We start from the raw sequence: 26,988 nt of genomic DNA, 5'->3' as shown, positions 1-26,988 counted from the left end.
CGGCAATCTTCCCATTCCCTGACAGTACTGCTTGGACCTTGAAGAAGGGGGCACACCCGAAAGCTTGTCCTCAAAATTGTATGTTAGTGCAAATAAAAAAAAGTATCACGGACAGTACTCAATTGTTCCTACTACACCATAATTCTATCCTGATAGCCGCCTATAAAAAGTCAATACTACCCCACTTGGTCAACGCAGCATGCTCTTGCATACCAGCACTTTGGAAATGTTTATAGCCACCGTCTGTCCAACAATGGATCAGACAGGTTGAGGAAATCAGAGAGATGGAAAGTCTAGCATCCTCACTAAAGAATACACATATCAAATTCAGAAACACATGGTACTATTAGATAGTGTGCCTACACTGACTAGTTCAAAAAGCTACTGACAGCCTAATCTGGTTGACAGCACAATACCGTAGTGGATGGACTGTGAGAAACTGCAGGCTACCCCTGAGATAATATCAATATGCCCACTGAGCCCTCATGTTTTCCACCTCACCTACACCCTCCCTGCCAAGATCACCTTACCTCCTCTCCTCACAATCTTCCCTCCCACCCCTACCCCCCTTTTATTTTCCTTCTGCACGCCATAAACTTCTCACCTTTTCAAACCCCCTCCCACCAACCTACTACTATTTAACTATGTGACTTACCCCAAATCTTAACCTAAACCCCTTGTTAAGTTTTCTTTTCCTGCATATACATTGCATATGTTATGAACATTGCATGGTGTACAGTGGGGCCCGTTTAGTCCAAAGTCTATATACTCTATATGGGCCACAATATACCAACTTTCTTCACAAAGGACCTCTGGATCTCCATAACCACACTTCCAGCAACATTATTTAAACCCTAGAGCTCAGGATTGCTTTTCGTATAGCTCCATGATAACACACTGTGTTCTCTCTCTTTTCTGAAAAACCTCAACGGTCATGCAATATATCGTTCTACTTGTTTTGTTTTCGCCTATTTGTTATATTTTAAAAAAATCTCCTAAATAAAGAATATATAAAAAAAGTTATCCACATTTGGATCACTTTTCCAAGACGTTTGACAGTTGGTGAGGAGGCAATATGTTTCCTCCTCTATGCTTGTTTTGATGCCTCTTATTTCCATACCAACACACCACGTGGCTGCGAGGTACTTGCGACGCATTCCCGTTTACTTGATTTCTTCACTTTCAGGGGTTACTTCTGCCAAACATAACAAAAGCAGTAGTCTGTGCTGCATGCATGTGCATACCCCCTCCACTGCCTTTGCAGCTTAAGGGGAGAAGTGCTAAAAATGCCCAATTGCATGGTTTTACTTTTCCCCAACCACAAGTCTAAAAAAAACCCATATATTTCCTTATCGGCACTTCCTCACGGTTCCCTGCTTTTCTGCAGCCAGCCAGGGAAATAATTATTAAATAATATACTCACATAACAAAGTGTTTTAAGTTTTTGACTGTTTTACACTATGGTGAGGTCTCTGTTTTAAATGCCAGTCCTGAGGAGCTAAAGGGTACAGAAAATGTTCTGGTCCTGACTGTGGATGAGTGAAGGGGTTACTGCACCTGGAGAGTGGAGTTGAGCGGTATATGGTGGCCTCCTGGTGAAAACAGGGAATGACCTGGATGTGTACAGAAGCAGATGGCTCAGGCTCTCAGCAGACCGACCATATGGTCAGGATCTTTTTAGAGCCTGGACCGGCTCTGCGACATCAGCCAACAACAGCGTTTAGCCTGCTGTTGGCTGAAAACGGGTCACAGGAGTGAAGAATGAACTGCACTCCTGTGATCCATAGGAAATGTACAGCATAAAAGCTTTGGATATACTTCTCCTTTAACAAATACATTAAATGTTCATTTTTTATATTTAGCAATTAAATCTAGTGTTATTTTTAAGTAGTTGTATTGCTTTTTACACACAAGCTAAAACTGCATCAGAAGAAAAGTGTTCTATAAATGAGGGCACACAGAAATGTGATATTATGAAAATATGTTGTTTTACACACACTTCAGTTGTCAAAGAGCAGTGTGTACAGCAAGCTATTATAAACCATTTGCAGAGATTTTAGCAAGCTTTGTTGAAGCTTTTAAAGTACCGTTCAGCTTCAGTTTGGAAGTGTTATACACTGATCCTAACGGGAGTGCCGATCAGTACTATTAAAGCTGAAGTCCAGCTTTGGGTACGTTTCATATAGTTCATTTGAGCCAAGCTGCCCGAAACGAACTATGTCCCTCACTAACATGTCAGGCCGCTGGGTATGCTGCACAAACTGTATGTAGCTGAGGCTACATACAGCATACAGTAGTGTGTTCCCGAGTGAGCCTACACCTTCCTGTCTCAGAGTGGTGGGCTGATGAAATCACAACCTCTGACTCAGCCAATCAGAGAAAGCTTTGTATTCATTGACAGACTATATCCCTTTCTATGGGTGGCTGAGCGCCGCTCAGACAGACTCTATTGTGTTCCAGGTCTGAGACAGGAAAGTCTCAGCTCGCACCAGAACACAGTACTGTATGCTGTATGTAGCCTCAGCTATATAGAGTTTATACAGCACATCCAGCAGCCTCACGTTAGTGAGGGACATAGTTCATTTGGGACATCTTGGCCCAAACGAACAGCGTACAGTGTACCAAAAGCTGGACTTCAGCTTTAAACCCAAAATCAAATATATTGCAGCTTATCAATCATTAGATGTGGTGGTTGTATTAGTTTTTTTTTTTTTTAGGGGATTAGTACAGGGGCGGACTGACCATTTGGAAACTTGGGCACTGCCCAAGGGCCGGGGGTCAGTAGGGGGCCCCATGAGATGCCCCTGGTACCTTTTTCATAGGCTTTTTTGAGTTTGGGCAAGGACACAGGGGCCCCATGATCCCCTATTGCCCGGGGGCCCCATGAGCTGTCAGTCCGCCCCTGGATTAGTATTAGGTTCACTTTAGACATTAGCTTGAGAGTTAAGTGTTTAGGGCAGGGGTGTCCAAACTTTTTTCAAAGAGGGCCAGATTGGATGAATTGAACATGGTGGAGGGCCAAACATTTTTCCGAACATTCTTTGAACCATTACAATTAAATGCAAATAAATTATTTTATGCCAAGTTAATTGCAAACGACATACTTTTCATTTCATAACATTAAGATCAACTGACAGCTGAGTTTTCACAATGTATTGAAAATACATTTAAAAAAAACTTACCTGCACTAATGTGAAGGGTGAAAAAGGTAGCTGGAGCTAAAGTCTCTGCTCGGCAGCCGGGGGGGGAAGAGAAACACACTTCACGCTGGAAGCCCGGCCCTGACGTCACCGCCCTCTGTCGCTCCCAGCGCGGCGCAGTCACGCATGCGCACTGCTCTCAAGCAGAAGACTGTCTGCCACAGAAGGGAGGGCCGTGCGACAGCCGCATTTACACAGACCAGGGAGAACGAGGCGCAGTCAGGCATGCGCACTGCCCTCTGCTCTCAAGCAGAAGACTGTCTGCCATAGAAGGGAGGGCCGTGGGAGGGCCACATTACACAGAGCAGGGAGGGCTGTTGGAGGGCCATATTAAACCAACCCCTGGGCCGTAAATGGCCCGCGGGCCGGACTTTGGACATGCCTGGTTTAGGGCTTGCTTAAAGTTTAGGGAGTACGTTTTAAACAAGCTGCTGGCAGGCTTCAGCACTACAGGCCTTCAGTCACAAAATGATCTCCATCTAGTGAAATGTTACATCCTACATTCCTGAGAGGAAGATTTCCACACTGATACATTGTTTTTTGTTCACTTACTGACCATTACATTGTTAAAGTGGTAGTAAACTGTTTTTTTTCACTTGTACCTACAGGTACTGTTAATATCTTCTAAACATTTAGGAGATATTTACATGTAAAGGAGTGCTCTGAAGGAACAGCATGCCCGTACCATTCCTTCAGAGCTGTGTGCCGTAAAATGTGACTCGTGCACACAGGCGTGAGAGTGACGTCATCCTGGCTCGGTCATTCAAACCGCCAGAGCCTGTGAGCCCGGAAGAAGGATCAGGTGAAGATAGAAACCCTGTCAGAGGTGACAGCGCGCCGCCAGAGGGCTTAATTTTAAGGTGTGACATAATGTACTAGTATGCAATGCATTATACCATTGTCTTCCAGGTTTAAAAAAAAAAAGTTTGCGGTTTACTACCACTTTAATGCAGGCCATAGACGGGTCGTTTATCGGCCGAATTTTAGTCCGCACGAAAATCGGCCGATATTTACGCCGTTAGTGGGGCAATGCCGTCGGCAATTTTTCATGGGTCTTCTCATTTCTTTTTATCGGTCATGCTGGAAAATCCACAGAAAACGGACGTTTTTCATAGACATTGGTGGCAGCATTGGCAACAACCGATTTTTCGTTTATCGGTCGACAATTCGGCCGATAAACGGACTGTCTATGGCCAGCCTAAGGCGTGTTTCACATGGGGCGGACTCTGTTTTGATCAGCAGAGTACCTGTCCGCTGATCCCTTGCTGATCAGAGCAGAGTGCAGCACATGACAGATCCATGTCCGCTCAGTTTATGCAGAGCAGACATAGACAAAGCTTGCTCTGCTCTATGGGCAGCCAGGAGTAAATGGACTCTGCTTTCTGTTTACACCGCCTGCCCTCTGATCTGATCCACCTAGATGAAGGAAAACAAATCACCTTCTGTTTTTTTTATTTAGCGGACTGGAACGGATTGGACACAAGTCCATTTACACCTGTTTGTCCATAGGGCTGGAAAACTGACAAGCGGACATGATCAGACCCTTTGTGTGAAAGGGGTCTAAGGGTCTGCCTAGACCAGTGCAGTGTTGATGCACTGATACTGGTGCATCGCTATGTTCCCACAGTGACATTTCATACAGCTCTGTTAGCCGGTGTGCAGTGACCCACGCTGCCCCGGAAATAAAGCGCCGCGTGGGGGGGGTCAGCACATACCACATGCAAATCACCGCAACGCAATAGTGTGACCCGGCCACACTGTAGATAAGGTATTTTACCTTGTCTTGCACTGGGGGTGCGGTGGGACTGGGCTGGACTAGCCACTCATTGCAGTCCCACCGCACCTGATGAGAATGGACCCTTAGAACATTCCTAAAATATTGACTGGCAGTCCTATAACATGAAATAAATAACAAATGAGTGGGGTTATTTTTTTTTTTATTGATTTTAATACTTTAGCTAATTTTTTTGTGGTACTTACCGCACTTTTTTTTATGAACTTGCAATACTTACCTGAATTATTTTTATGAATTTCCAGTATTTACCTTAAATGTTTTATGAACTTGTGGTATTTGTCTCAAATTTGGTATGAATTTGCAGTATTTACCTCAACTTTGGTTTGAATTTGTAGTATTTAGCTCAATTTTTGTATAAATTTGCAGTATTTACCTCAATTTTTGAATTTGTGGTATTTACCTCCTATTTATTTTAAGAATTTGCAGTATTTACATCACAATTTTTATCAGTTTGCAGTATTTACCTCAACATTTTTATGAACTTGCAGTATTTACCTCATTTTTTATTAATTTTCTGTATTTGCCTCAAATTTCATATGAATTTGCTACATTTACCTCAAATTTTATATGAATTTGCAGCATTTCTCTCTTTATTATGAATTTGCAGTATTTACTTAAAATGTTTTATGAATTTGCAATATTTACCTTAGATTTTCTATGAACTTGAAGTATTTACCTCAAATTTTTATGAATGTGTGATATTTGCTTCAAATTTGGTATGAATTTGCAGTTTTTACCTCAATTTTGTTTTCATTGAATTTGCGGTGTTTACCTCGCATTTGATATTTTAATCTGATGAACTGACTCTTTTAGTATTGCTATTTCAAGAAAAAAAATATTGCAAGCGATAATTGCTAGTGAATTGACCCCACTATCTGCATGGAGTTTGAATGTCCTGTTTACTTGAGTCACCCCAAGGTACCTGTATTCCTGTCACAGCTCAGAAGCATACCAGTCATACAAGCCAAGTCTGGGCTTCCTCCTCAGTCATGGCTGCTGCTTAGACCCTTCTGAGGTGAGATTGGTTCAGAGGCAGGACTATACCACTTACACACGTGTAAGGGAGAGGTGTGTACATGGGGGTAGAGGGCTATAGACACGACCAGTGCCCGCCACTATGGACATGGATGTAGATGTCACACAGGACTCCATGCACACTGTGGGAAATTTGCTCACAAGTGTTAGGCTTCACGCACACGGGCCGTTTTAATAACGCTGGTAACGTTAGCTGTGTAAAGTCATGTTAAAAACCTGAGTTTTTCAGTGTTTTTTAGCTATTTTGTATTAGCGTTTAGCAGCATTTTTTCACGTTTGCGGTTTTTAGAGTTTTTTACCGAAAAAATTTTTGTGTCAAAAAAAGGTCCAAAAACACTGGTTTGCCACGATGTACTGCAATTTACCGCGTTTTACAGCGTTTTTCCACATTAGAGCGTTTTTACAGCTAAAAACCTCCTCTAGAAACCCACCAATCCTTCTTTTCTTTTTCCAGCCAAAAAACGTTGATTCCAGTCCAGGGGCGGATTGACCATTGGAGAACTCGCGCACTGCCCGAGGGCCCGGGGTCAGTAGGAGGCCCCATGAGATGCCCCTGGTACCTTTTTCATAGGCTTTTTTGAGATTGGGCAAGGACAGAGGGGCCCCATGATCCCCTATTGCCCAGGGGCCCCATGAGTTGTCAGTCCCTCCCTGTTCCAGTCTATGTGTGCATGAACACACAGGAGAACATGCTGGGGAGTTTACTGGCCGTAAAAACGTCCCGTGTGCATGAGGACTTAACGTTCCCCCACAGGTTTCGCCTATGACATGCACACGTTGGAACATTGGCTCCAGATGAGACATGAGAATTGTATGTGCGCTACTTACTATCCATCCTCAGTGTACAGTGTACCCGGCACGTTCCATGTGCACTCCTCTGTGTGGAAACATTCCTCCCGCCTGTCCCTGCACTTCCTCCTGCGGCCGCCGGTGTCGCTGTACGCTGTGTGTATATATGCTGTGCAGGGCACTCTATGGACACGCACTAACACATCATGCTGGCTCTGTCTAGTAGGCTAATCCTCCGGGGCTGCCGGACCGGATCAATCACCGCATGGAGAGCCTGTAGCTCCTCCGAGGATTCTGCCAAGGAAAACCCCCTGGTGTACCTGGATGTCACGGCGGACAACAAGCCTCTGGGGAGGATCGTGTTGGAGGTGAGAAGTGTTGCTGCTAATGACTTGTTGCAATGAGTTCTCTGTGACTTGTTGGCAGCACTCAAGAGTGATCGGTGCAGGAAGTCCGGGTGTCAGAGCTGTCAGAACGCCGGGCCTACACACCACTACCGGCATATCTCTGGACACCTGTCACCACCACCGGCTTGTGTACATCACAGCTGACCAATACTAGGGGGACCAACACCATCATTATTATTATTGAGCTGATCAATACCAGGGGGACCACCATCATTACTATTATTATTGAGCTGATCAATACCAGGGGGACCACCATCATTACTATTATTATTAAGCTGATCAATACCAGGGGGACCACTATCATTAATATTATTGAGCTGATAAATACCAGGAGGATCACCTTTCATTATTATTATTGAGATGATCAATACCAGGGGACCACCGCCCACCATCATCATCATTATTGAGCTGAGCAATATCAGGGGGGTATAATTATTATCCTTATTGTTCTTATTATTGATGGTGTGATCACTGTATGTCTTAACTGCCTTGTTGACTTCCTTTTTGGTTTTTTATTCATTCGTGATTTTTTTTTTTTTTTTTTAATAGGAGACTGATCTTTATCTGTAGAGTTTGATTGTATGAGATCTAATTCAAATAAACAGGAGACTAATGTTGGTTTAGGAGTCTTCGTTGGCACTAACCTACCATCAGGGTATTATAATAGTAAACTCTTAATAGGGATGAGTGACTTTAGGGTGTCATGTGACTAGAGCCATGAACCCGATGTAGCATGAGGGGTCGTTGTACTGCTAATATCTGATGTAACATGTCCTGTCTCAAGGTCATGCTGCATGTTGTCGGAGCTGCTCATGTGCTTGTTATTACAGATCTGTTTGTACAGTGAGCCCAGCAAGGTGACCTTAGTGCGGTGTGTGCTGGGCAATGAGAGTCTGTAGACTTCCTGCCAGGAGGGAACTTGCTGGCTGGTGAATTTCAACGACTTTCACTTGTGTGACTTTCACTTGCGTCCGAATGCTGGCCCTCGGACGTGGCGTCCGGATGCTGGCCCTCGGACGTGGCGTCTGGATGCTCCAACATACCGATCCTTATTATTATGATTATTATTATTATACTGTGTATTGAAGTATTCAAGTAGTTCTGATGTGTTTTGGAACTTTAGCATGATGAGTTTCAGTTAGTAATTGAATGATAAGCCACTTGGGAAGGTACCTACCTGTGCACACATAATGTCATGGTGTTTGCATGTGTCTTTGCTTTTTATTACAGGTGTTCAGAGATGACAGTGTCATTAATTGTTGTTCTCTGCGCAGTGAACACAGCTAGAAACTTGTCGTGACTAGTTTGATAACGGACCTAAATCACTGGCCCAATAAGGTTCTGGCTATTTTCTGTTAGATTGTAAGCTCTTGTGAGCAGGGCCTGTCTAACCCACTTGTTTTGATTTGTAGTGTAATTGTTCTGTCTCCCTTTTTATAAAAGACCCTACGCACCAGTCAAGCTGTCTTTAACCTGTGTGCACATATTTGGGAGGTTCAGGAAACCCCTTTGTTGCATAGGTTGGAGGTTCAGGAAACCCCTTTCATTGGATAGGTTAGCAGTTCACGAAACCCCTTTCATTGGATAGGTTGGCGGTTCACGAAACCTCTTTTTATTGGATAGGTTGGCGGTTCACGAAATCCCTTTTTCTTGGATAGGTTGGGGTTCCAGTGTGTGTCATTTATCACCCCTGGTAACCAGATCTCTGATGCCACACTTTCTCATATGGTATTCTCCTACGTTTTGCATTCGTGGGGTAAAAATGAGATGATGGCCCACCCATGAGATGTCTGATCTGAGTCCAACAGTGTCCTAAAACTGTGATGATGCTAGAAGGTGATAATGTTTTTGTTTTTTTGTTTTTTCTTTCTATCTGTGGATCTGTGGTTTGCATACATTGTCCATCTGTGAGTTGATGGACAGTCTCTGCAGCAGGGAGAGAAGTGATTAACTGCATTTGTTGGCTGAAGAAAACCCAGCAAGTTGAAGAACACATAGCATGGTTAAGGTGCCATCAAACATACATTGCAGTGCTTTGCGCCATCATTGTCATATCCCAGTTATATATACATGTCCTATATATCTCAGTGCAATTTTTTATGAATGTTTGATTTTTTTTTTAATGTTTGCTAAGTATATGACTTTATGTAAATGTATTTAATATTTTATTTTTAAATTATGAAGTATGAATTTGAGCATACTCTTGTTATGATATCCTGTTTTTAGCATTGCTGTCTTTATACATGGCCCTTTCCGGACAAAAAACTGCTTGTAATGTGACATTGCACTATTCCTTTTAAGTTTAGCTGAGCTTTGCTGTCCCATGATGAATACATGCTCTATTTAAGCAGTTTCTAACCCTAGCATTATCAGGCCTATAGAAGGAGCTAGAGGTTCAGAGCGCGTAGCCTGTTCTGTGTTCCTGAGATCTCTCTATTGACCCTCCGACTTCTGGTGACTTCGCCTCCGCCGGTGCGTTCCACGCTGGTTGTGTGGCCATTTCTGGGTTACAGATGCCTATCCATACACCCCCGGGAGATTCCCTCTACTACACCCACGGCTTGAGCTGTCACTCTGACATGCCCGGCGGTACCCTACAGGACGGAGGAGAGTGGTCATATGCTCTAAACAAATGCGCTCAATTTTATCTTTGTTCTTGTGAGTGTTTTTATACCTATCAATATACTGCACTTAGTCTGGCGCCTCCTGTTCCTCTTCTTCCTAATCTGAGTCAAACAGTGTCCTCCCCTTTTTTTTTTTTTTTTTTTTTTTTTTTATCTGTGGTTCACATACATTGTCCATCTGTGAGTTGATAGTCTCTGTGCAGTGGGGAGAGAAGTAATTAACTGCGTTTTGTTAGCTGAAGAAAATCAGCAAGTTGAAGAACACATAGCATGGTTAAGGTGCCATCAAGGACAGGAAGATGTCTCCCCATCTGTTCTCAAGGCGTCATCTGCAGTTCTTGGGTCACCCTTTTCAAAACTGTTCAGCTTTGTTGTTGCTTTCAGCTTGGGTTCAAACAACCAAACACATCTTTAAAAAAAAAAGGGGGTTGCTTAGCAGTTTTCTGTACTTATATTTTAGCCAGGCATGATAACTTTTTCCTTTTGTGCCATTTAACAGGTTTAAACTTTTGTTCCACCGCCATACTCTTTGAGCAATATTGCAGGCTGCATGTGAAGTTCCCACTTAACTGAAAATCGAGATGGTGTGTGCGTGTGTAATCCCTGTCAGCAATTATATAAAGTGTGTGTGTGTGTATTTTTATATATATATATATATATATATATATATATATATATATATATATATATATATATATACATATACACAGTCAGGTCCATAAATATTGGGACATCGACACAATTGTAACATTTTTGGCTCTATACACCACCACAATGGATTTGAAATGAAACTAACAAGATGTGCTTTAACTGCAGACTGTCAATTTTAATTTGAGGGTATTTACATCCAAATCAGGTGAACGGTGTAGGAATTACAACAGTTTGCATATGTGCCTCCCACTTGTTAAGGGACCAAAAGTAATAGGACAACTGGCTTCTCAGCTGTTCCATGGCCAGGTGTGTGTTATTCCCTCATTATCCCAATTACAATGAGCAGATAAAAGGTCCAGAGTTCATTTCATTCATGCTATTTGCATTTGGAATCTGTTGATGTCAACTCTTTAGATAATATCTGCTCATATTCAGCCAAATGCTTCACAACTCATTGGACGCCGCTTCACAGTGCAGATGGACAATGACCCAAAGTATAATGCAAAAGCAACCAAAGAGTTTTTTAGGGAAAGAAGTGGAATGTTATGCAATGGCCAAGTCAATCACCTGACCTGAATCCGATTGAGCATGCATTTCACTTGCTGAAGGGAAAATGCCTCAAGAACAAGCAGGAACTGAAGACAGTTGCAGTAGAGGCCTGGCAGAGCATCACCAGGGATGAAACCCAGTGTCTGGTGATGTATATGCGTTCCAGACTTCAGGCTGTAATTGACTGCAAAGGATTTGCAACCAAGTATTAAGAAGTGAAAGTTTGATTTATGGTTATTATTCTGTCCCATTACTTTTGGTCCCTTAACAAGTGGGAGGCACATATGCAAACTGTTGTAATTCCTACACCGTTCACCTGATTTGGATGTAAATACCCTCATATTAAAGCTGACCATCTGCAGTTAAAGCACATCTTGTTAGTTTCATTTCAACTCCATTGTGGTGGTGTATAGAGCCACAAATGTTAGAATTGTGTCGCTGTCCCAATATGTGTGTGTGTGTGTGTGTGTGTGTGTGTGTGTGTGTGTGTGTGTGTGTGTGTGTGTGTGTGTGTGTGTGTGTGTGTGTGTGTGTGTGTGTAATTTATTTACTGTAACGGAGCGTAGGCAGGACAGAACACACAAAGAAGATGGTAAACACACAAAACTTTATTGAAATATGGAAGGCAGCATCCAGGTGCCAAAAAGGAGAAGAGAGGGGAGGAGCCCAAAATAATTGTAATCCGGCCCACGATAGGGCGCTTCGGGTAGCGATTGGCTCCAGCACTCGTGGCCAGGCCAGGTAGCTATAATCCAGGCACGCAATGGGGCAGTTCAGGCAAGGGTAATCTGGGCACGCAATAGGAGCAGTTCATGCAAGGGTAATCTGGGCACACAATAGGGGCAGGTCATGGCACTCCGCAACATGCGGCTTCTAGGGACACTCAAGGTAAGCGGCTTGCAGACTCTCAGCAGCCGGTGGCTTCTAGGAACACTCGATCAGTAGACAGGGACCCTCACGGGGCTCAGCTTTCCAGGGACAACATCAGGCTCACGGGAACTCAGTGGGATCTTGGCTGTGGGGTCTGGCCTCAGTACAGCCCCCACACAGCTCTCTAGGGACAACATCAGGCTCACGGGAACTCAGTGGGATCTTGGCTGGGGCGGTCTGACCTCAGCACAGCCCCCACACAGCTCTCTAGTGACAACAGCAGGCTCATGGGGACTCTCGGGTTTATTTACTAAAGCTGGAGAGTCCAAAATCAGACTCCCTTCTGCATAGAAACCAATCAACTTCTAACCTCAGCTTGTTCAATGAAGCTTTGGCAATGAAACCTGGAAGCTGATTGGTTTCTATGCAGAAGGGAGTCTGATTTTGGACTCTCCAGCTTTAGTAAATAAACCCCTCAGCGTCTAGGGAGGGTAATGGGGGGGCTCGCAGACAGTCCAGGCAGAGAAAAGTAAGGGGGGGGGCACGGACAGTTCAGGCAGGGGAAACGGGGGTATGGACACTCACAGTTCTGGCAGGGGTTCTTTCTGGCTCCCAGCAGCAGGCAACGACAGCCCTCAGTACACGGCATGTAATCCACACAGCAGGTAGTTCTGGCACACAGCGGCAGCGGGCATCCTGGCACACAGCGGCAGCAGGCAATCCTGACTCAGAGCATTATTTAGAGGAGCAGGCACTTCGTGATATATATATATATATATATATCTCTCAGCACAGTGGCTAAGTGGTTAGCACTTCCACCTGGCAGCACTGGGGTTGTTGGTTCGAATCCCAACCATGGCACCACCTGCTTCGAGTTTGCATTGAGGGTTAGAGACTGATGTGAATGTACAATATATATGTAAAGCGCCGCATAAATTGACGGCGCTATATAAGTAACTGAAATAATATACATACAGTATATACAGGGCAAGATTTTAGTTGTATTTCACAATTGCTGGCATAATCAGACAATATGCACAGACAGGTCTGGTTATAAACCCTGCAGCATTTGTGTTATAGCAGCTAAGTTTTCAGAATAATCCCCAACTCCTGAAATGTTGTTTTTCCCTTCATTCAGTGTTGGTAAATCACACCCCATAGCATATCCATCTGATAGAGGATCAGATTTATTTTCTACTAAAACCTTAATCCAAAAATCAGGCGTTTTAATATTGACAAAGTCTATAGATCGAGTTATCTGCTCTGCCTTTATTTACAGACAAGGTGTAATACAGAAATCCTGGTAGCTGTAGCAGGTAGTCAGCAATGTTGTGGGTGTGTTCAGTGATACTTCATGATGAACTTCCCTCTTGAGTCAGCATTTTTGTCACGTAATAGATTTGGATTTGAAAACATCGGGACTTGATCCAACAAAAACCATTTCATCTTTCTAAGGAAATGTTTTATAATTCTGTTTTACCTGTAATACTGGAAATGTGGTTACCCATGCTCCTTCAGAGTGACTGCTTCATATTTGTGTTCAGTCTACACATCGAGTTAACACCTCTGATTGCATACGTTCTTGGCAATATAGAGAGTGACGTATGCTTGTCTTTTGACCTGCTGATGATAGGTCCCACATAGGACTTTTCACAGAAAGGGTCATGGCTTTTGTGAATTGGGCTCCATGCACCATGAATTAAAACACCAGTGTCCAGGCGGATTTTGCAATGTATATCTAAATGCACCTGGAAGCATGTAAATTCTTTGCTATTTCTAAATGAACATTTAGCGGCTTCCAAATAAATTCAGCTGCATTTTTATCATAATACAGGATTTATATAGCGTCAACAGTTTACGCAGTGCTTTACAACATAACGAAACACTGTACAATTTAATACAGGAGGGATCAGTGGGCCCTGCTCTCATTTACACAGAATATACATTTTGGCATCCCAGGACAGTTTATCCCAGTCTTAGATGGCTTAACACATACAGTATAACACAAGAAAACTGACCCTGGATGCATAAACGTTGTATATACTTGCCAGGTAACTCTGGTGTTTAACACTGGAGACACAGGAGTCTCAATGGGACCGGAAGCAGAACCTGTCATGACTGGGCTTGAGCCAAGCATCTTAAATCCGTTTTAAAATTCTAGTTGTATGGTAAATGATGCCCAATTATTTAGTCCTGTTTACTTTGTGTTCGACTCATCGGCTTGCTAAGTCATGGGCGAGAGGTCATCTGAAGTCTGATGGTTGTAGTTCCATCAACTGGCTGATCTACTGACTACAATGCATGCTTAGAAGTTTATGGCTGCCATAACGCTTTGCTTTTTATCTGGTCGTTGTAAGATTCAATCAAACCATCAAGCAGTTGATTATGCATTACTTCCAGTTTGAGTAAACTGAGTCGATCAACCAGGATGGAAATGTATAGTTTGTTAGTTTTGAATCGATCAGTGACTCTGAGATGCTTTTTTTTTTTTTTTTTTTTTTTTTTTTTTTTTTTTCATAAAGATGATCGTATCTTCCAACTATCAATAGAAATCTACCTCCTCTTGTGTGATATCAATCAAATAGAGTGTCAACTATCGCTTGATTTAATCACATTGGGGGAGATTGATCAGGGAAAAAAAGTCGATCATTTATGGAAACTTGTATGATCATTAGACAGCATGTACCGTATAGTCAGACAGTAGGTCTCTGTGCACACCTCTGTGATATTGCACACATTGGTCAATATATGGCAATGCACAGCAGTAGGATAACCTTCTATTCTATGAGGTTGGTCCACACCTGTATATTTCTGTTCCTTGCTTCTTGGGTGGGGGGGAGGGCAAATACAGGTGTTCTTTCTAATAACAATATGTACTTTTAGCCCCATAGGCTTCAGTTAGAGTGCATGAAGAATGCAGTCTCACATGTGTGAACCTAACCTAAAGCTAAATTGGGGAAAATACTAACATCTCCTTAGTAAGCTTGCACAGTTATGATTGCTTACGTTTTAACATTTAGATTCTTAAATAAGCCAAATTCTGTTTAAATAATGAATGGTCTGGCAGCCGATTAAATGATCTCTTGCTCAAGTTCTCCTATTCTAGCTATGCCCCAGTGACATGTTGGGCTGCAGACATTGTAGTGAACATAGTACTTCCGTAAAGTGCGTATACCACAGGCAGTACTGTACATCCTTGGGATTATACACTCAGATCTGTCTGAGCAAACCTCCAAAATATGGAGGATTGTTTTATACAAGTCCTGAAGTACATTTGCAGGTCAAACAAGTGGTAAAGGTTAGTGTGCTATGTAGCACTGTATGTCTATTGAAATCTGCAGGATACAGGACAGGAAGTCAAGTTCAAACATGCTACCGCATTCTCAGTGTTTATAATTGCTGCAGTCACATGTTTTCAAGACACAGAACTAAAGTAATGGTGCATAATACTGCTGCTGTAAATGTATACCTTCTTCTACACTTGTCTTTTATCCATGATGTATTTGAAAGTGTATTCTTTCTTATATTGCTGACATACACAGGTGCATACTCCTAATAATGTTGTGCTTGGAAGTGTATTTTAGATTTAAATTCTATATTTTTAGATTATAAACAGTTAAATAGTTTTTTTTTTTTCTTTCAGTTGAGAAATGATGTCACACCAAAAACTGCAGGTAAGTGCTTATTAAATTTAATTGCACAACAATGGAAACTGGATAATGATAAAATACTCCCATATAGGAAACTGATCTATGTTGACAGAGGTTGCTGGAAAAGAGTTTCAGAAAATATAGTTACATAGTTTGGTTGAAAAAAGACACATGTCCATCTATTTCAACCAATAAAAGCAGGTTGGGGGGGGAATAATTATACAATCCTATACCCACAGTTGATCCAGAGGATGGCAAAAGAAACCTAATGAAACTTGATCCAATTTGTTCCAGCAGGGTAAAAAAATTCCTTCCTGATACCCAAGAAGCAATTGGATATTCCTTGGATCAACTTTACCTATAACTATTAGTATTCAGTTATTGTGTACATTTTAGGAAATAAACCAGCCCTTTGTTTAAAAAAAAAAAAAAATTAGTTTAGCTGGTGGGAACCAACTCTTGAAGGTGTCTTAGTCCACATTTTTCACTGCTTTTACTGTGAAGAACCCTTTCTGTGTTTGAAGAATAATTCTCTCTACCACCAGACATAAACAGTGCCCTCTTGTCCTCTGTGATGTCCTTAAAGTGAATAGCTACACTGAGTTCACTATATGGACCACCTATGTATTTATGCATGTTGATTATATCTCCCCTTTTAATCTCCTCTTCTCAAGAGCGAATACATTCAGTTCCTCTAATCTTTCCTCATAGCTGAGCTCCTCCATGCCTCTTATGAGTTTAGTTGCCCTTCTCTGCACTTTCTCCAGTTCCCCGATTTTTATCCTTTTTTGTGAATTGGTTCCCAAAACTGAACTGCATATTCCAGATGAGTTCTTACTAATGATTTGTACAGGGGTAAAATGATCTCTCTCGATATCTCTCTCAAAATAGGATTTTTATTCTTTTATTCCCAGACCCTATATCCTTTTATAAATATGTTAAAGTAAGGGTCCCAACACTGAACCTTGGGGTACACCACTGACAATAGTAGACCATTCAGAGTATGAATCATTAACCACTACTCTTTGAATACGAACTTTTGGCCAGTTTTCTATAGATTTACAAACTGATTTTCCCAAGCCTGTAGACTTTTACCTTAGCCAAGTGTGTCAAACACCTTTGCATAATCCAAGTATACCACGTCCACAGCCACTCTTTGTCTAAGGTTTTGCTTGCCGCCTCAAAAAAAAAAAAATGAAATCAGATTTGTTTGACAAACTTCTGTTTTTTAAGAATCCATGCTGTCTGTTACTTAAAATATTTTTTCATGGGGTATGTGCACCTACTGTCCATTATTAGATGCAGGTCTTACTTTTGAACATTTGGCTCTTCTATGTTTAGGTGTGATCAGAGGTGTCCCTAGGGTTGGTGTCACCCAGTACGGTAAAACTTGGTGACACCCCCTTCGACGATCCCTGCTGAATGGATCGGATCTGCATAATGGATCGGACTCCAATCCATTATGCTCAATCTACAGATCTGATCCATCCTGCGGGGATCGTCGACTTTCTTTACAACTTACCTTTTCTTGGAGCGGGTCCGGTGTAGCGGCAAGATGTGTCTCCCATGTAGATATGTCCCCCCTGAAGCAACTGCGCAGGTCCCGGTTGAAACCGGCTTGCTTTACAACTTACCTTTTCATGGAGCGGGTCCAGTGTCACCCGGTGCGGACCGCACCCCCCCACACCTGCCTCGGGATGCCACTGGGTGTGATATGGAGCTGCTGTTGGAAATCACTGACATTTCTGACATTTACACCCCACCCCAAGTGAATATCAAAACTATATTTTTGCTAAAAATACACTAAAATCATTATTAATGGACACAAACACAACAGAACTTAAAAATTCCTGGTAAATCTAAAAGAATAAGTTATTAGGTTAATAAACAAAGCTCTGTTTGAATGAGGAATTGGCAGCTTATGTGGCTGGAGCCACCTGGAGCTGTGTGCAGGCAGCCTGTATTACACTGTGGGGATGCAGCAGCTGTATGAACACAGCCGCAGGTCTTAATTTGACAGGCATGTGGGTGCAGGTGTACAGCTGCAAACACAGACTGTGTGCATTTGGGGCCACCCACCCACACCTGCACAACTGTCAAATTAGGACCCAACGTTGCGATGCTTTGTGGCAGGAATTTTACCCCCGTCAAACACAAAAATGGCGCTCTGCAGCCACATACAATGCATGCAGCTATGGCATGCTAGTGTGGGGCTGAAGGGATTATAGCAGGGGTTTAGGAAGCGATAGAGCACCTGTTCACTACCTGTCAAATGCTCCATGAAAAGGGATCTGAATGCAGGTTGCTCTTCAGAGAGCAAAGCATGTGTGAGCAAGCCCTTATTTATTTTTAATAGGCCTGTTGGGGGCATTGGTGAAGTATCAGAGGTCTAAACAGACCTTGATGTCTTGATTTTAAGACCGAGAAAGGGACTGAGGACACAGTCCCTTTTCTGCAGCCTCTGCTGCACTGGAGTGGGAATGAACAAGAAGTGCTCTGTACAGAGGCTTCCTGTTCATTCAGACCAAAGCATGGTAAACCTTCTACTATGCTTCAGTTATAAATGAATACGAGTGATTGATTGGCACTAATTGCTCACTTGTTCATTGAGGACAAAGCGAGCTGGTAAATATTACATATTTACTGGCCCACCCACTCTCCATCCTGATACCAATCTTCCTGTGCCAGGTAGCAGCTGCAGCCAACAGGATGGATAGGTGAAGTATAATATACTGCCTTATCTGCAGCCCTGATCTGATGTATTCAGCTATATTCATTTGTAATCTTGTATGTCCCAGGGTACTACTAAATTCCTAATATCCCTATATTTGAGATGGCACAGAATGGTTTAGGTTTTTGCATTTTATTTTTTTATTTTTTGCCAGTTGTATGCATGATATATTGCTTCTCTGTATGCTATATTGCAGAGACTTTATCTATTCCTATGACTGAATATTTACAACACAAGTCTTTGGCAGCATTGATGTTGATACTTTTATATCAATTTCAATGCTAACTCTTTTTGATTAAAAACAATGTTTACAAGTGACAGTCTGGCCTTGCAGGTCGGTTTTTGGGTTAATTTCCCTGCAAGAACTTAGTCTGCAAGGCATCTTCTCCCTATGGTTGTGTGGGTTTCCTTTTAAATCTTAAGGTTTTTACGTATCCGTAAGTTTGTCCGGTTTCTATTTAAAGCTTTTTACTTTATGGACATTTCCTGTTCATTGTTACTCATTTTAGATGCATATGTTTTGTTGTGTGGTTTGCTCTACACAAAAACTAGTTTAAGAACTGAGTGTTTAATCTTTCCTCTTGCAGAAAATTTCCGATTGTTGTGCACTGGAGATATGGGCTTTGGTTATAAAGGCTCCACTTTGCACAGAATAATTCCTGACTTCATGTGCCAGGTATGTGTTAGCCTTGGGCAGCAATGATCACCTCGTTTTACTCTGACCCGCTTTTAACATTTGACACCCACAAAATCATTGTAACTACGTTTAATTATAGAAAAAAAAAAAAGCTACTAAATTTCTTCTTTTGTAGTCCCTTCTCCTCCACCAGCTTCTGATTGCACAATGAAAGGATCAGAAAGATATTGCACACTGAAGGTCAACCTTCTGGTTTCTCCTCTTAGAGAAGAATGCTCAGTGTTTGTGACAGCACTTTACAAAAAAACCTACTTATTACATGCCTGTCCAGCACCCAATCCCTGGTGCATCCCATACTAACCTCCTATGCATCCTCTGGTGCCAAGTTAGGGCTCCTCCTAGACTTGTTTTTAGGGTGTGTTAAAAACTTTGTTGAGTCACACCCTCTTAAGCTGCAAAAGTAACTAACAGGGAATTCATATGCCATGGCTTCACTTCGAGTCCATGGCAAACATTATTGCCCCTGATATGTTCTGTGGATCGTATCGCTGCTGAACACAAGCCACGTAAACAAATAGGGATGCAGCAGAAATGCTCCTCAACTGTGTAATGCTTGCAGTTGTGGAGCATTGGTGTGCCATTTATAGGGATAAAATAGGAAGTGACAAGGCTTCATATCTCCTCCTCACCACCTATCAAATACCTCTTAAAAATGTTACAGATCGCTTTGTCAGAGGTGCAGCAAATTAGCCACACATCTAAACTTAGCCCTAAAGGAGGCTAAATTTAGATGTGTGGAAGAGAGAAGGATTGTATTATTATCCTTGTCAATTTAAACTGTTTTGACTATATAATTCTACAAATGTTTGGATTAAACTTTTTTGGGGCTTTTTTTTTTTCCCTCATAGGGTGGAGATTTTACAAATCACAATGGAACTGGCGGGAAATCTATTTATGGAAGTCGCTTCCCTGATGAAAACTTCATACTAAAACATACAGGGCCAGGTAAGCCCATCTGTTGTGCACACACAAAGCAATATGTATGTCCTCAAATGATTTGCATTGCTCCCTCTGCGATTCAAGTTTATAATAAATGGCTCTGTAATTTTGTGCTATATACCAACAGTTCTGGAGGTACAAGTAGCTAACAGGGTGAAGTGTGTGTGTGTGTGTGTGTGTGTGTGTGTGTGTGTGTGTTTTGCAGATTTTAATTTGGTAGATTATTGTATGAGAATGCTAGTGATTTGGAATTCTCTGTGTAGCCCACGCCAAAAGTGTCACATTCCATGACACAGGCAGCACAGTGGCTAAATGGTTAGCAATTCCGCCTGGCAGTGCTAGGGTTGTTGGTTTGAATCCCAAGCACGGCACCACATGCCTGTAGTTTGCATGTTCCCCCTGTGCCTGCTTGGATTTCCTGCGGGTACTCCAGTTTCCTCCCACACTCCAAAGACATGCTGGTAGGTTAATTGGATCCTGTCTAAATTGGCCCTAGTATGTGTATGTATGAATGTGAGTTAGGGACCTTAGATTGTACTCCCCTTGAGGGTTAGGGACTGATGTGAATGCAATATATATGTACAGTGCTGCATAAATGGACGGCGCCATATAAGTACCTATAATTAATAACATGGCCCATGCACAGCTGTGTCTGCCATCCTGGGCTTTTGCGCAACAGATCCACTTTTTTCGCTCCAGATTACTTTTTGTGCTTGTCATCTTTTATATCCGATCCAAAATTATTCTTTGCCAGTCTAATACTAACCACTACTTATTTTATTTTCTACATGTGTATTGTATATATTTCTATACATAAATTTGTTTTGTGGTTTTTTTGATGCGTTTTTGCTGTACAGTAATTTCCGGTTGCCTTTCTTTTTGTCTTTTTTTTTTTTTTTTTTTTTTTTTTTCTATAATGCTCTCGTTTTGCAGATCTTTCTAAGTTTGTTTTGTTTTTTTTGTAATTTATTTAGGTATTCTCTCAATGGCTAATGCAGGGCCAAACACAAATGGTTCCCAGTTCTTTATCTGCACAACAAAAACTGGATGGTGAGTGTCTGAGCTTTTGAGTATAAAAGAATGAAAACCAAGCACACATCATTACAATCTAATAAACCATAAAAGTAAAATAATAAACTATAAAATAAATAGACTGCTAGTAAAAGTTCTATTATATTGTGGTCATACAATACAAACCATTACAAGCTACCATATTGTAATATATAGTATGCTACTTAACGCATACCATGTTCCATTGTTACTATTAAATGAATGAGTCTATGGAAGTAACTCGCCAACACAATGAAAGTTATGTGGTCTTGAAGACTGGCATCTGTTTACATTTTTAGGGCGCAGAGAGAATGTCTTTGGGCCTAAGTGCAGCCAAAATAGAAATAAAAAAAAAAGTGCAAGGGACATAACTTAGAGTCAGTAGGATGTGCCCCCTTCTGTTAGTTGAAATCATCTTCTGTTCATGCTACCCCACTCAACCTTGCTGTCATAATCTCCCAGTGCAGTGGAATTATTACAAATAAGAGGTTATGCCCGCCTTTTCTGCCAAGCTGCTCCATTCATAGCAGCTGTATTTCAGCTTCTATGAATGAAACCGAATCTAAGAATGGAGGACAAACAGACGAATAAATGTCCTTCCCCCTCTATTTTATCAATCGTATTTCATTCATAAAGCAGTAGTATGGCTTCTATGAATATATAGATATAAAAAGGGCAATAACAGCTTCTGAGACCATGCATGCACCTACTTTTACCACGGTATACCATTGCATCTGTTGATATATTTGCTGAATAAATTTGTGATGATTTAATCTTCATAGCTGAATTTCGAGGGTATAGATGACGTGTATTGAATACTAATATATTTTGGTTGTGGCCATTGATTTGATCTACAAGGCAGCATATCATTATTGCATGTTCTAAACAATGTTAATGAGTATTTTGCAAAATGGTGTATAGTAATCATTACTGTTATTCTTTTTGCTAGGCTGGATGGGAAGCATGTGGTATTTGGCTGTGTAAAAGAAGGCTATGATGTAGTGAAGAAAATTGAAAGTTGTGGACAGAAGAATGGTCGCCCTACAAAAAAGATTGTTATTGCAGATTGTGGAGAACTTTCATGATCTTCTTTCTTCCTTCTTATAAATGTGTCTGGCAGCTGTGAATTTCTTGTCCACATCTGAGCAAGCAGATGCAGTGCTACTTATCAGGGATCGAGAAATGTGATTTCTGCTCTCAGAGCCATAAGAACCAATATAAAACTAAAGTGAAAGACTAACCTTGGTACTACATTGTTTACCTCTTCCTGCCTTCCTGTAGCATAAAATGACTCTGCTCATTGTGAGCAGAAAGCGATGACTGTCAACACTGATCAAGACTACTGGATTGTCTGATGTTTTTAACACTGGATAAGCATGGTTGTGCTTGCATTGTGATTTGATGTTGTGGGGGTTTTTTCCCCCAAAATGTTTGCCAGGCTGGATAGCATGAATTGCTTAGAAATGTTCCTCTAATGTGAAAAACAATCATTTTTCCCTTACTCAATGATGAATACCTCAAAGCTGTCATACTGTGTTTTTTTTTGTTTTTTTTTTTTTTTTTCTTTTTTTGCTCCCGGTGATCAGCGTTCACTTAACTCCGTTAGAACTCATCTTGCCTAATTTGATATAAGGGCAGACCTGAACAAGACCATTAAAAAAGAAGCATTGTAACTACCTATCACTTGCTATTACAAGTATTGGGCCATGAAGATGTACTTGTGCTCCAAGGCATCATATTTAACAAGCAACTTTTCCAGGGGACCTACATGTTACATTTAAGGCTGGATTTTCATTTATACATACTGGATGCATGGTAACACACATGTAAGTTTCACTTTGGGTTTGATTTACCAAAACTGGGGAGTGAAAAATCTGCTTCAGCTGTGGATGGTAGCCAATTGGCTTCAGCTTGTTCACATAACCACTTGAGCCCCTGAGGATTTACCCCCCTTAATGATCAGGCCTATTTTTGCTACTTGGCGCTGCACTAATTCAACTGATAATTGCGCGGTCATGCAATGCTGCACCCAAACTAAATTTACGTCCTTTTTTTCACACAAATAGAGCTTTCGGTGTAATTTGATCACCTGTGCGCTTTTTATTTTTCACGCTATAAACAAAAAAGGCCAAAAATTTTGAAGAAAAACAATATTTTTTACTTTCAGCTGTAAAAAATTATATAGTAAACTCCAAAGTTGGTTATAAATTTAGGCCAAAATGTAAACTCCAAAGTTGGTTATAAATTTAGGCCAAAATGTATTCTGCTACATGTTTTTGGTAAAAAAAATCCCAATAAGTGTATATTGATTGCTTTGTGTGGAAGTTATAGCGTCTACAAACTATGGTATAGATACTGCAATTTACGCCATTTTTCTGCTATACAGCGCTGCGCTAGTTTAACGGACAATTGCGCGGTCATGCAATACGGTACATAAATGAAATTTACATCATTTTTTTTTTTTTTTTTCCCACAAATTGAGCTTTCTTTCGGTGGTATTTGATCGCCTGTGCGGTTTTTATTTTTTGCGCTATAAAAAAAGGCTGACAATTTTGAGGGAAAAAAAACAATATTTTGGACTTTTTGCTATAAAACATGTCCAGTAAAAAAAAAAATGCAAAAATCAAATTTAGTCAAATTTCTGCCAAAATGCATTCTGCGACATCTCTTTGCAAAAAAAAATCCCAATACTTGTAAATTAATTGGTTTACGTGAAAGTTATAGCGTTTACAAATGGCGGGAAAGATACTGGAATTTTTAATTTTTTATTTATACTAATAATGGCGCCGATCAGCGACTTTTGGCGACCAGCGACTTATGGCAGGACCGCGGGACTGCGGCGGACATTTTGACACGGGGGGGGACTGACTTGGGGTCACTGACATCCCCAGTGACACTAATACAGTGATCAGTGAAAAAAAACCACTGAAACTGTACTAATGTCACTGGGGAGGAAGGGGTTAACATTTTTAGAATTTGCTGTGTAAGGGGAGTGTTTTACTAGGGGGCGGGGGTGTGTACTGGATGGGGGGGAGGGAGGGGGAGCTGATTGAGGGAGAGAAACTCTGCAGCTTCTCACAAGCTGTCAGAGAACTGACACAGAACAAGGCTGTGTGTAAACAATGCAGCCCTGCTCTGTGTCAGCGATCACCTTCAATCGCGGGAAAACGGACGGTAAAAACCGTCCGTGACCCATCGGCTGACACCCGCGGGACAGGTAGGGCGGGCGCGCTCGCGCCTCGCGCGCTCCCTCTACCTGTTTTGAAGGCAGCCGTTTTAAAAACGTGCTTTTGCCTACGAGTGCCGCCCTGCCACCGTTTATATGCGGTGGCTGGGTGGCAAGTGGTTAAGCTTTGATAAAAAAAAAAAAAATGCAAGCTGATTGGTTTCAAGGCAGAGCACCACCAGATTTTGCACTCCCCAGTTTTAGCAAATCAACCCCCCCCCCCTTTTTTTTTTTTTCTTTTGTTTTTCAAACTAAACTACAATGCAAAGATGTAAACAGCCAAATGGGATTTCTAGCTGACATGCATTTTTTTTAATACACACAATTACAAGAGTTTTGCTCCATCAACATGAAAATTGTAAATCAGCCATTTTAAATAGTAATTTATTTTTCCTGAAAGTGAGAGCGCTTTTTTGAAGTGAAATATGGTAACTGCAATTGCTGGCATAGGTATGGTATCTTGCGGTGTTATCCCCACCCTTTTGTCTGTCCTGTCCAGTGAGTCAGTGCTGTGGAACAAGAATGCAGCCATTGAAGTCTGCCCTCCATACCATCTTGGCACATTTTTAAAATCAAGCCAGAATGGCAGTTCATATTTCTTTTGTTCATAGGATCTCTGTAAAGGTACATGCAATATACAAATGTGTTTAATATGGAGAACAAGCCATACGTATAGTTTTTTTTATGTTATTTGTAATGTCCTATGCAAAGTGGAGTACATACATATGCAAGCTTTGGCAGTCGTGCAGTTTTCAGGGGGCCTCCTGCCTGAGCTGTCATCCTATGCTGTGCACATGAACACAGAGTTCACAACAGACTTTCATGCTTGTAGAATTCAGTTTACTCCCCATCACTGCACAGGAAATTTAGCTTCCTGAGCACAAAATGGAATTATCATAGAAATATAGTTTAGCATTACATTTATTTTTGAATACAGACTGTGATTACATGCAGATTTGATGACAATTAAAAAATAAATAAAAAGGGTTTGTCTAAACACTTCAAAGTTAGAAACCTGAAAATCAAAAAGCCTTATGAGCTGCTATTCTGAGAATTCGATAAGAAGTATTTAACTATGCAGGTTTTACTATGACACGTGTGGTACTAATATATTGTTTTTGTCATGCAAAGGTTTCTTTATAATTTGGTATTTTTTGTTTATAAAATGTTTACAACTCTTGCACATTAAAACATGTTTTATTACAAAGTAGCAATGTTTGATTATTTTTTTTTTTGTCAGAACCAGGGGTGGACTGACCATTTGGAAACCCGGGCACTGCCCGAGGGCCTGGGGTCAGTAGGGGACCCCATGAGATGCCCCTGTTACTTTTTTTTTTTTCTCATAGGCTTTTTTGAATTTGGGCAAGGACACGGGCCCCATGATTCCCCTATTGCCCGGGGGCCCCATGAGTTGTCAGTCTGCCCCTGGTCAGAACTGACTTTTTTGTTGGAATACTGCAGATCTGCTGTGTTATGTAATATCCAGATTAAAGTGGTAGTTAACTCATTTGAACAGAAAAAAAATATCATAATGTGCTAGGAGGCATCGAGTACTAGTACATTATGAAAGACTTTCCTTAGAACGAAGCCCTCCAGCGGCGCACTGTCCCCACTGATGGGGCTTCCATCTTCACCTGGTCATCTCTAAAGAAACAGCATGGTTATGCCATTCCTTCAGAGCTCATGTGACGGTGATGTCACTGGCTGCTGCGCTGTAGACTATCTCCTAAATGGTGAACATTTTAGGAGATATTAATTTTACCTACAGTAAGCTTTAATATAAGCTTGCCTGTAGGTAAAAATATAAAACAAGAGTTTTACTACCACTTTTGGTGATGAGTGGTTGGGTTTCATAAATACAGTTGTGCTCAAACGTTTGCATACCATTCTAGAAATTGTAATATACAGTATAATTTTTAAAGAAGGTGAGCAGGCAAAAAACATTTCTTTTCTTATGGGATTTATATTTGACTGTAGGCCATTACAGAATGGCACAATCCTAAAACAAAACATGGCAACAAATTAAATGACCCCTGTTCAAAAGTCTGCATACCCTTCATTCTTAATACTGTGTATTTCCTCCATTCGCATCAATGACAGCATGCAGTCTTTTTGTAATATTTCTTGCAGGTGGTATAGCTGCCCATTCTTCTTGGCAAAATGCCTCCCATGTCATGCAAAGTCTTGGTTATTTTGCATGAACTGCACGTTTAACATCTCCCCAGAGTGGCTTGATGATATTAAGGTCAGGAGACTGATGGCCACTCACTCACCTTCACGTTTTTCTGCTGTAACCACTGGAGGGTCAACTTCCTTGTGCTTAGGGTCATTGTTGTCCTGGAAAGCCAAAATCATCCCATGCACAGCTTTCATACAGAAGAATGGAAGTGGTCTGCAGTATTTTCTGATAACATGCTGCATTCATCTTGCAATTAATTTTCACCTTTTAGCCTAAAGATGCCCTAAACATGAGTGAGCCTCCACCATTCTTCACAGTGGAGATGGTACTCTTGTCCACTTGTTGACCCCTCTCCAAACAGCGTTTATGGTTGTGACCATAAAGCTCTATTTTGGTCTTGTGACTTCAAATTAGTGTGCCAGAAGCTGTGAGGTGTGTCAAGGTATTGTCGGGCATATTTTAACCAGGCTTTTTTTGTGGCATTGGCACAGTAAAGGCTTCTGTCAACTCGACCATACAGTTCATTTTTGTTCAAGTATCATCCTATTGTGCTCCTTGAAACAACCACGCCATCTTTTTCCAGAGCAGCCTCTATT

At 41.4% G+C, this 26,988-nt stretch overlaps 1 protein-coding gene across 1 annotated transcript; it reads left to right on the top strand.

Moving 5' to 3' along the window:
- The first annotated feature begins 6,993 nt into the window (after positions 1-6,993).
- On the top strand, positions 6,994-25,423 carry PPIF (peptidylprolyl isomerase F). The gene is made up of 6 exons (XM_089682516.1): positions 6,994-7,187; positions 15,564-15,594; positions 18,889-18,977; positions 19,847-19,943; positions 20,912-20,987; positions 21,937-25,423. The coding sequence occupies exons 1-6, from the start codon at positions 7,026-7,028 to the stop codon at positions 22,070-22,072; spliced, it is 591 nt and encodes a 196-aa protein (XP_089538642.1). The 5' UTR covers positions 6,994-7,025; the 3' UTR covers positions 22,073-25,423.
- The last annotated feature ends 1,565 nt before the right edge of the window (positions 25,424-26,988 follow it).

This window comes from Staurois parvus, unplaced genomic scaffold (assembly GCF_062004578.1).
Source record: "Staurois parvus isolate SC_StPar_1 unplaced genomic scaffold, SC_StPar_1.0 ptg000291l, whole genome shotgun sequence".
NCBI classification, from domain to species: Eukaryota; Metazoa; Chordata; class Amphibia; order Anura; family Ranidae; genus Staurois; species Staurois parvus.
Note: the sequence above shows the minus strand (reverse complement) of the source record. Positions and strands in the feature narration are given on the sequence as shown.